At 37.3% G+C, this 12,109-nt stretch overlaps 1 protein-coding gene across 1 annotated transcript in view; it reads right to left on the reverse strand.

Annotated features, from left to right (window-relative positions):
* The window catches only part of LOC109086031 (ryanodine receptor 3-like), a 68,848-nt gene extending 61,137 nt beyond the window's left edge, over positions 1 to 7,711 (reverse strand). Inside the window, 3 exon segments of the mRNA XM_042725202.1 lie at positions 2,701 to 2,825; positions 3,690 to 3,948; positions 7,486 to 7,711. Coding sequence (XP_042581136.1) covers positions 2,701 to 2,825; positions 3,690 to 3,948; positions 7,486 to 7,711 — 610 coding nt within the window.
* Positions 7,712 to 12,109: the final 4,398 nt, after the last annotated feature.

A 12,109-nucleotide genomic window follows, 5' to 3' on the forward strand; every position in this document is an offset into this window, starting at 1 on the left:
ACGCACACAGAGACACACACACACTCACACACACACACCACAGACACACCACACACCCACACACACACACACACCCACACATCACACCACACACACCCCCACCCACACAAACACACAAACACACCAAGCGCACACACACACACACCCACTCACCCACCGCACACACACCACCACACACACACACACCACACACACACACAGAGACACACACCACACACGACACACACACACACCCACACACACACCACACACACACACACACAAAGACAAACGCACACCACGCAACGTACGCACACGCACACGCACACACACACACAACACACACACACAAACACCACACCCACACACAGCACACACAGAGACCTAACACACAATCACCACTAATCCAACGCACACACACAACACACACACCACACACACACAACACACACACCACAACACCACAAGAGACACCGACACACTCACACACGCACACACCACACACACACACACGCACACACGCACAACACAAACACACACACACACTCCCACACACCCACCCACACTCACACACACGCACACACACAACTCCACACCAACAACCCACCACACACACACACACACACAACAACACAGAGGGCCACGATAGCCTCTTAGGGAGCAATTATCAGTTCTGATGACCTTCAGGCTCTATGAGGGTTGCCTATGCTTAATTGAGGGCAGTAGATCATATAAGTTCTGGTGGATTGAGGTAGTTTGTGTGTTTTCTGTTGTTTTTGGGTAGTATGTGGGTTTCCTCTGCTTCATGTGCGTGTTTGAGAATCACTCACCCAGCAGCACACGGGAAAGCGGACAGCAGCTCGCCACCATATTAGGAAGGAGAATTTTCCTGTGAGAGAAGGGAAAACAGAATATCAGGAGGAATCTGTCAGTGAGCCTGCGCACTTGATCTGTTATGCTGCATGTGTGTTCTGGATCATACTGGACATGCAGGAGGACATCATCAATTACACACACCACACAAATACAAACACACCACACACACACACACAACAGAACACCACACACAACACACCACACACACACAACCACACACACACACACTGCAAACATGCGGTTAACACAGGCGATGTGTGTGTTTGCATCAGAATAACACTTTGTACTGTTACAGTATGTAAGATACAGAACTCATACTGTTCATCAAAGCTGCTTTTATTTGAGCAGAAAATAACGACAAGAACAAACAGCAATATTGTGAATATTATTAGCCATTGAACAATAATGTGGTTTCGTAATTTCTAATTCTACCAATAAACTTGTAATATATTTATTTCTGTTGATGTGCCGCTGTATTTTCAGCAGTTCATTACTCCACATGTCTTCAGTTGTCACCATGATATTCACGAAATCAATGCTAATATGATGTTTATGATCAGTGTACTGAAAACGATGGTGTAGCCGCTGCTTCAGATTTATTTAGAACCTGTGACTACTGTTTGTTATTAAGATTACTTTGATGACATATACTAAAGTTAAACAAGAACAGCATTTATGAATAGAATATAAATCTTTTGTAACAATATAACAGTCTTTATTATCAAATCTTAGTTTTGTGATGTCACAAAGCGATTAAATCAACTTTACCAAATCCATTGCTGGAATTACAACGTGAGAAATAATAAAATAAATAAAAATAAAAATAAAAAAATAAATGCACTCAGAGTGTTTGAACCCTCGAGGAGTTTATCTTCAGTGTTATAGTGTAGTGGTGTTTAGTGTTTATTGTATTAGAACAAGTTTTATTTTTAAATAAATGCGTTCTTTTTAACTTTTTATTCCTCAAAGAACGTCTCTGAAACAAAAAAAACCCAAAAAAATGTTTATCACAGCTTCCAAAAAACAATATCATTAACAGCCACCCAACTGACCCAGTTTGACAACACTGCTGATACAATTTCATATATCTAGCTAGAATTGATTTCTGACGATCAGGTGGACCTGACATAGACTGGAGGTAAATGAGTGCTGAACAATACAGCTGACGCAATCACAGAATATACATTACACTTTAAACAGAGACTTCACAGTAGAAAACAAGCTGTTGTAACAATGTGTTTTACATTGTAACAGTATTTCACAATATCACTGTTTTTACTGATCCCAAACTTTTGAACAGCAGTGTATATACATATTTATTTATATAAATTAAGATACTGTTATAATTTTATTAATATTTTGAATCAGTTTCTTATCTATATATATATATTTATTTTTTTTTTTTTTTTTTTTGTTTTTTTTTTTTTTTTTGTGAATTTTTTTTTTAATGTTTTTTTTTTTTGTTTTTTTGAATTGATATGTCAATAAGACTCACTAGTTATTCTGAATCAGTCTGATGAATCACTCTACAGTAGTGGCTCTCAAACAAAAGAGAGTTAAAAATATTCAATTATATTTAAAAATAAATCAAACTTAATTAAAAAAAACACAAGATGCAAACTGAAATCATATTTCTTTTCCCCCTCAACTGTATTTAGTGAAGAACACAGCAAATCAGAGTCTTGGATCTTTTGGAATCGCGAAGTTTTAACATATCGACATTCACAGATTCTATTTAATTAAAAAATAATAGTGTAGAAATGGATGTGGGGGTGATAGTGATGACTGTTTGTTTTTGTGTGCTTGAGAAGAGCTGCTGAAAGTCTGAGGGTCAAACACACTCACCTGAGACGTTTTCCCCTCCCAAGACGTTCACCATCACCTCCATCACGGTCTCGTGCATCCCCAGAACACGCATCAGGTTCGGATGCTGGTAGAACACCTTATTATTCATGATGTCCCTGAGAGACACACACACACACACACACACACACACATCAGATTCACACTGTTAAACACATTCAGCTAGAGCTGCTCCTGTTCTCAGAATGAGAGAAACAGAATGTTTCTGAAAGGAGTCTCTTCTGCTCACCGATTCATCATTTATTGAATTGATCAAAAATACAAAAAGAGAAAGAAATAGTGAAATATATTAGAAGGTGTAAAACATCTGTTTTCTATGTGAATATCTGTGTTAAACTGTAATTTATTTTCGTGATGCAGCAGCTGTATTTTCAGCATCGTGTACTCCAGGTCTTCAGTGTCACATGATCTTCAGAAATCATTCTAATATGATGATCTGCTGCTCAAGAAACATTTCTGATTATTATCAATGTTGGAAACATTAATATTTTTGTGGAAACTGAGATGCAGTTTATTTTTCAGGATTCACAGATGAACAGAAAGTTCAAAAGAACAGCATTTATTTGATATATTAGTCTTCTGTTACATTATAAATGTCTTTTAACCAAATGCATCCTTGTTAATTATAATAATGAACAAGTATTACTTTTATTTATTTTTAATTGTGCTTACCCCAAACGTTTAAATGGCCGTGTATAATAAATTACATTTCTTTTATAAATTATAATATTTCACTGTTTTTACTGTATTTTTGTTGTTGAGCAGAAGAAACATTCCAAACATTCCAAGATATGATCCATAAAAACGAATTCTAATATGTAATGCACTTTCATTTTAAGAATCCCTTGAAAGCAAGATAAAAACACTCTCTTTGTCTGCAGTGTTGTTGTTGTTTTGTGGCTCTGTAGGCACTGAAGAGCTCGAGTCATGTTCTGTGTGTTGGGCTGGTCCTCACCCGAGGCCGTGGATCATGGGTTGTTAGTTGTTCTTCCTCATTCGGAATGCTGAGGATGGGGCGGATGTGGGGATGATGCGCCAGCAGGTGGATGGTGTCGTGGACGGAGGCGGCGCTGATGGTGTAGGTCTTCCTCATGGCTCGGAGCAGCTCTCCGATGCTGTCGTACTGTCGTCTCAGCAGACTGAACATCAGCCGCACCAGCTCCGGGTCCTGGATGTGTGTCTCCTGAGCCCAGCTCACCATCGTCTGAGAGATCAGCTCCTTCAGGTTCGCTTCACACACACACACACACACACACGCACACGCACACACACACACACACAGGAGAAGAATTAACATGTTAATCTAGTGCAGTTAAATGCATGTGCAACACAGTGTCCCGTCCGTAGATACGAGCACAAAATCACCCTCTTATACTGATGAAATAGTTTACAAATCAGTCAGGTGAATAATTCAACGACTCACTCAATAAGACAATGACTTGCTGGTTTTAGTTTCATATTTAGAGTATAGTTTTTCTTAATCATGTCATATTCCAATATTCATAAAAAACTATTATTTTCATTATTTATGATTGCAAAAATCACCCTCTTATATTTATGACAAAGCTGACGAATCGGTCGAGTGAATGATTCAACGACTCACGTACCTTAAAACAAGTTTGCTGGTTTTTACACTCGGTAAAACTTGCTGGTTTTAGTTTCGTATTTAGAGTATCATTTCATTTTCCAATATTAATGATAATTTATTATATTTATTTTTGTTTTTTTTAATTTTTTTAATGTAATATTTCTTGTGATGTTTATTCAATGCGTTTCTCTCTGAACACATTAATGACTTTAAATGCTCTTCTGGGGATCATTTCTCAGCCTAATTGATGTTTTATTAATTTCCACCTCGTGTAATTAATTAGCCTAGTTTAAAGTGAAGCTGGTGAAATCAAACCTGTTTGGAAACATCATTGTTGATATAGAGATGAAGGAATGAAGTGCAAGGCTAACACTTGCGTGTAGTTTTTATTTCTAAATTAAACTTGATAATCCAATAATGCACAGTCCTTTAGATTTCAGGTTGAGCTGGTTTTCAATCTTCTTATGCAATGAGCCGCTATAAATAGAATATCACAACTGAATTCTTATAGAGTCAAAGCCTTCAGGCTTGTATTTTAAAACGCCATCGATCAGAGGCTCATATGATGATATTCTGCTCTCACCGGAGTAAAACCAGTTCTGTTCAGTGTCTTTATAGTGAATGAGAACTGAAGTTCAAACTCTGCTGCAGTTTCAGTTCAAACAACAAAAAAATGAAGCTGACTGCACTGACACATTAGTATCTATTATCATTTTTATATTCATATTTTTATACTATCAATATTTAATATATATTATAGTTTTATTTCATATTTTGAATTAATCGTATTTTTTTTTAATGTTATTAATTTTTTAAATTAGATTTAGATTTTTTTTTGTATGGATAAATAACCCTGCGATGGACACAGCTCATCTTTAAACTTCCCGTTGATTTAAAATTAAAACTAAAATGTTAAATTGAAATAAAATTAAGTATTAAATTCAGACAATCTGAACATCTACAATCACTCAATCAGTCAGTCACCACCATTAAAAACCCTGGCAAAATCATATGAATTTAACATGCTACATTATTTCAGGATACCATGTTTTTGCAAAAAATTTTAATTTTCGAATCGATAAAGTCCAAAAACTTTGTGATTCTTTATGGCTTAGAGATCTACGAACAAAAGGATTAAATTGGTTTAAATAATAAGAAAAGATGTAAAAAACAAAAAATTAACATAAACATTTACAATTTACATTTTATATTAAATTTGAATAATAATGTTAAATAATGCATAAATATTAGTCCTCGCCATCAAAAAGCCCGATTTAATTACTAGTTAATGTTACCATTCAAACAAAGAGTTTTTAACAGAAATCTATCATGGTAATACCGGTGAAGGCGGGAGAAAAGCAGATGCAGGGTACTGCGAGTGCTGTGTTGTAGTGAGATGCCGAGGGACTGTGTGTCAGATTGAAGGGGAAGCGTTTGCGAGTTCATTCTCAGGACACCATTATACGAGCGACTCTTACGGTGCTTGCTGAGGAACAAATGCCTGCGCTCAGCTCGTCAGTTCGCAGTCTATCACTCGTCACGAGTCTGTCTGGTCATCTAGTTTAAAATATAGGGTGCCGGGGGAGTTTTATAAGGCACAGCGCTGATGAATGACCCCCTAGACCTTCACATCACCGAACCACACGCTGAGATCAGCAAGCAGCTCAACCGAATGTAGAGCAACCTGTGTGTGTGTTTGTGTGTGAGCGTGTGTTGAGATTGTGTAATGTGTGAAGATTTGGTGAATTGTTCCCTTGCAGTAAAACACTGCAATCACAGAACCCCGTGCAGCAGCTTTCCCCTTCGGCTATGGGTAAAACCCTTGACGTCTGAGTAAATCTCACGACAGAAACAAACACTCTCGTCACATGTGTCAAAAATGAATGGATATAATCAAATTCATAAATAGTAACCTCACAAAATTAGGAATAAAATAAAATAACTAAAATAAACAAAAGAAAGAAAGAAAAGAAAAAGAAAATAAAATAGTAAATAAAAATAAAATAAAATAAAATAACTTTTGTACTCAATTACAATGTCAAAACTTTTGTACTCAATTACAATGAAAAGAAAGAAAAGAAAAGAAAAGAAAAATGAATCAGCCAGAAACCTGTCCAAAACCATATTTCACCGCACCTAAAACAAAACACAACATAAAAAATAAAATAAAATAAAAAAATTAGATCAGGTAGAAGAGGTATTAGTCTCATATTTCACCCTAAAAAATAAAATAAAATAAAATAAAAAAATAAAAATAAAATAAAATAAATAAAATGAAGCCAGAATCAAATAAAATAAAATAAATCAATTTGAAAGCTGACCGAATACTGTCCCAGCTCATGTTTCACCCCTAAAAAAAGCAAACAAACATAAAAAATCAAATAAAATAAAATAAAAAAAGTGAGTCAAGACAGAAACATTTCCAGCTCTTATGCTACCCCCAAAAAAAGCCAAATAAAATAAAATAAAATAAAATAAGAAAGTGAATCAGAACAGAAAGATGTTCAGCTCATATTTCACCCTAACAACAGAAAATAAAAAAAAAGAAATAAAATAACATAAAATAAAATAAAAAATAAATAAAAAAATAAAATACAATAAAATAAAATAAAAATAAAATAAAATAAGAAATAAAATAAAAAGTGAATCAGACCAGAAACCATGGCCTCTCTGCATATTTCACCTAACAAATAAAAAATAAAATCCAATTTTAATCTGATTTAAAGATATAATAAAATGACTCCCCAAATTCCTATTAGTATAAATGAGGAATTGAACTTGAAAGCGGTGGAATGTTTACATTGTCATGAACATGATGCCTAATGCCTTAATTTTTCTATATGCACAATGAATTCCCTTCTCTTTTTGGTACAGGTGGTAAATGAGGAGGCTTCTTGTTACACTTCAGTGTTTGTTTTCCATTAGTAAAAAGAGATGGAATGGAATTTTTATTAAAACAACACATTTCTCTGGTGATCCCACACAACTCCAGGACTTTCTTCCTATGGACTTGCCTGTGAAATCCACTGGGAAAGAACATGGTCCCAAGAGAGTCTAGTCATACGGCTTGCTAACGGACTCCTAAGCTAACCACGGGTGAACTGAAGGTAGTGAAGCTTTAGAGGCAACGGCCTGCTCTGCCTCCGTCAAAATCGCGCTAAAACAGTCTGCTGCGTGACCTTTGATCTTATAGACATGAGGAGCGAGCAGGCAGGCTTTAATAGACATGAAGTCCTGATCCTCCTCCTCACTCCTCCACTGGAATCCCCTGCCCAGGGACTGGAGATGAAGAACATCAACTGCATTTTCCCACTGATACCTCACTGCACCCTCCGTCCAGATCTTGTTCAGTCTGAGCTTCAATTTCCCCGTCAGTGAGTCCAGACTCCCACTGGGGGGCCTCATCGAGACCTGAAAACAACCTGAGAAACTACTGCAAATCACAGGAATCACAGTCTGGGAAACTTTGGACGGGCAGTAAATGTGTGATTTCCTAGAACCAGGAAATGTCACAGAAGTTAATAAAATGCTATAATGAATCTATACATTTGTGCTTACCAATCTCTAAAATATGTTATCAGGTATAAATTGAGTAATAACGAAAAATTATATTCTTACTCCGTAAGGTCACGAACCACTGAAATAGTTCATGGGGAAATAAATCCGGGGATTTTTATAATGAATACACTTTTTTGTCTAGTTTTTCCCGAGTCTAAAATATTTGCATCAGGTATAAATTAAAAGAAAATAAAAAAATAAATAAATCTCCATTTAATCATGAATGACCTTTAAAAAGTCTTGAGAGATTGTATAAAATATTGCTAACTCCACTTTGAAACTTTCACTTAACAAAGAATCCATTTTTATTCTAGTTATTCAAACTCTGAAATGTTTTATCGGGTAGAAATTGAGCAAAAAAAAAAAAAGTGACATTCTTATCCAGCAAAATCAAAAAGCGACTGTAAAAATACTGTACATTAATAAAAATATTACACTAACTCATTGGCATTTTGAGTAAGTGAACATAATTGTTTCTAGTTATTCACATCTCTGAAAATAATTTTATCAGGTATAAATTGTGCATTTAAAAAAAAAAAAGCAAAAAAAAAAAAAAAAGCAAATTCTTTCTCGCGGTAAATTCGAAAAACGACCAGGAACAGTAAAAAATATATTTTTTATATAAGTTCTTCTATTTATTCAATGCCTAAAATATTTTGCATCAGGTATACGGTGAGCAAAAATAAATAAATAAATAAAACTTTACTACCAGTAAATCATGAACGGCTGTAAAAGGACTGGGTAATAAAATGTTATAACTCTGGTACTTTGCATAATGAATAGCGTTCTTCTAGTTATTCGGAAGGGAAATCAGATAGAAGTCATTGGCCTAAACTAGTTTAGAAATTTGGAACTGATGAAGGGTTTGTGATTCGAGTCTCGGGTGACAATGGGTGGGGGGAGTAGATGTACAGGCGCTCATACCAGCCTCAATGCCTGTTTCCTTGCTATGAGGCAAGGCGCTGAACCCAACTGCTCCCAGGCGCCGCGCCAACGCATAATCTTTTATTGCTCCGGGTGTGTGTTTACAGTGTGTGTGTATTCCTGCTCTGTGTGTGCACTTCCGGATGGGTTGATACAGGCACAAATTCTGAGTATGGGTCACCATACTTGGCGGCTGAATGTCGTCGCTGCTGCTCATTTTCCTTGTTCCAAAGGGTCTAATCGTATTTTGAACGGGTATAAAGGTATGATGGAATGTGACGTTGTAAAAGATTGGTTTGATGATGTTTTTTATTTTTGTAGACTGTTGAAATCGACAGACACTGCTAGTGTTCTTCCAGAGAGTCACGGCACCGCAGTGGCGGCCAGCATCTCGCCGTGGAATTCGTACCGCTCCTCCTGTAGTTGCGGGACACGGACCGTCCTCGCCCACCGTGAGTTCACAGCATTTTAATCTGAAACAGAGTCCAATCGGACAGAGCATGACTGCTGGGACACAGGAATGACATCACAGGGCTCTGATTGCCAGGAGAAGCCCTGCTCCTTGCGGCGGCAGCGGAACCTCTGGTCTTTTTTGGGCGGTGACGGCGGCCGACATTTGAGCGCCAGCATCAGCTCGTTCTAGCAACTTCTGATTGACCGCAGCTTGAGACGAACTGGTCGGAGACGACACGATGGCCTCGACGCGGTGGCCTCAGCTCACAGTCCACAGAAAATAAGTGCAGCAGCTCACACATCTGCAGAAAAAAAAACACAGGTTCAGCTTCCAGCCAGTCAAATCTCTGGAACTCTGCCTTAGTCGTGTGCCGCTTTCTAGTGAGTTCTGCTCACACAGGGCTGATATTCAGTGTTGATCAAAAATACACCGTGTAGCCCGGAGTCTAACAGAATATTGGTGGAAAATATTATTATAATTTAAAACACTGTTTTCTGATTGTGAATTTACAAAATATCTGTTAAAACTGTAAAATTTTCGGTGAAATATTTTACATTTTATAAATTAAATTCTTAAATTTTTATTTTAATCAATTAATATTTACAATTTTTATTTAATACAATTGTACAGATGCGTTAAGATATGCATAGTAACGGAAAGGCAGAATTGCTGTGTGTTGGAATTTCACAAATAATTAAAAAATGAAATGGCAAAACGTCAATTACAACTTAAATAAAATTGAGCGATTCAGGAAATAGAAAGTATGAATGGGAATAAAATTTGTTTTTATTTACAACATTTTATAAGAATTATTGTTTTTGAATAGTGCAGAAGTGTGTATATAATATTTTAACAAAATTAGACCGTGATGTTGAATCTGAGAAGGGAGGTGGTCGCGAGTTCAAGGGTTACACTTTATTTCAGTGAAAATAAAGCAAGAAAGCCGTGGTTTACAGTGAATTTATAACAGCTAAGGTACACACGAATTTGTCACCGTGCGTTCAAAGAGCCAAGAGTGACTAAAACCCTCTTAAGCTTTTATAATTCCACTGTAAACCACGGCTTCAGGGTGCTTATTTGTCTTTTATAAAATGGTTATTCCAATATATCTTAGTAAGGTTTCAAAAAAGTAATAAAACAAAGGTGAGATATATGAAGCAAATAAAGTGTAATTGATATTTTCAATATAAAAAGTATTCTTCCACCCAAACAATGTACTGGGTAAGTTCCTCAGAAACCAGGTTGTGGTGCAACAAAAGTGGTTGCCGACCGAGCAAAACACATACAAACATAAACAAAGGTGTATGTAGTTACTTGTAGAGTGGCATTTACAACAGATTTGAACGCGGCTCAGCCATTCAATCAGAATCAATGAGACGGAACTATCTGTTTTATATATAAATCACCTGTCGATTTTGAACAGACTCGTGAGTTTCATTCTCCTACGCAGGCCTTCACCAGCGCTTTCGACACCGTCTCCTGGCCTCCTCTCTCCTCTCCCGGCCTCCACCGGCCTTCTCCTCGGCCCCGTCAGCCCCTCTTTGGCGGCGTCGTCCCTGCGCTCCCCCGAACCACTTTGACGGGCCTTCGATGAGCAGCAGGATCTTGTGCACGTCGTCGGCAGGTGGTCAGGGACTCCCATGTGTGCAGCAGCGCGGGCTGATGAGCCGATGCAGATCGGCAGCGAACTGAACTACTCCACGCTTCCGCTCACCTCCAGGGGTCAAGGATGTTGTCTCCATCCGGCCCTGCACGGCCTCCGTCAGAATGCCGATTGCCCTCCCCTTCAGCACGTCCAGCGGATCTCCGGGCTGAAGAGGGCTGCTCGCGCTTGCTGCTGATCACTGAATGGCGGGCACGGAGTGCACTGCTGTTAGTTTTGAGGCACTGCGTGATGAGCCCGACGCCTGGAGGACGGTGCTGGCTTGGAGGCGTGGGAAGAGGCGGATGCTATGCGAGCTTCTATCGGCCCGTGATGGGGAATGATGGAACTCGCTGCTCATCATGCGGGCGGTGCTGGGCTCTGGCCGTCTCCAGGTGCACGCTGAGGAGGACGTCGTAAAAGCCCTCCGCGCAGCAGCCCCCGACAGGTAAACTGGTGTTTTTCTGATGGTGTAGAGCAGCTGCGATTGGTCCGAGGTGGCTGCAGACGGCGTGAGCCACACGCGTGTTGCCGTGAGCACGACATAGCTGCAGTACAGGCACTGAGCGTGTGATAGTTGGAACTTACGCAGCTCCTCCTGCTCCGACAGCTCCATGATGTCCACACACCTGTGGCACGAGCGTTCACTAATCATCACCTCAACACACTGAGAAAACTTACAGATGCAGCATTAATTATACACCTGATTTATATCTGATTAAGTCTATTTATAAAAAAGGCGGTGTTGCATGACTAAAAATTTTATTTTAGTTATAAAAAAAGAATTTTAATAAATATAATCTAAATATAAATGTATTGATTTTAATTAAAAGTATATTTATAAATATAATGCATATTGCTATTTTTATTTTAATAAAAAAATTAAATACATAAAATGTATTACATTTACAAATATCAAAAATAATTATTATATTCATGAATATAGTAAGTATAAATAATTTATATGTATAAACATTTTCAATGTTAAAAATAAATATAATGTATTTAATTTTAATTAAAAAATAGAATTTAAAATTTAAATGTCTTACCCTTTCTATGCCTAATGCCACTAAAAACCAACATTAAATGATCATTATTTATAATCATTTAGATTTCTAGATGTATTTAATGCAAAAATACGAATTTTCAATTTACTTACGTATCTTTATATTTAAAAAATAATTTAAAAAATATTTATCAAAATAATAATCATAGATTTATATTA

The sequence above is a fragment of the Cyprinus carpio genome, chromosome B6, assembly GCF_018340385.1.
Source record: "Cyprinus carpio isolate SPL01 chromosome B6, ASM1834038v1, whole genome shotgun sequence".
In the NCBI taxonomy this organism is placed as follows: Eukaryota; Metazoa; Chordata; class Actinopteri; order Cypriniformes; family Cyprinidae; genus Cyprinus; species Cyprinus carpio.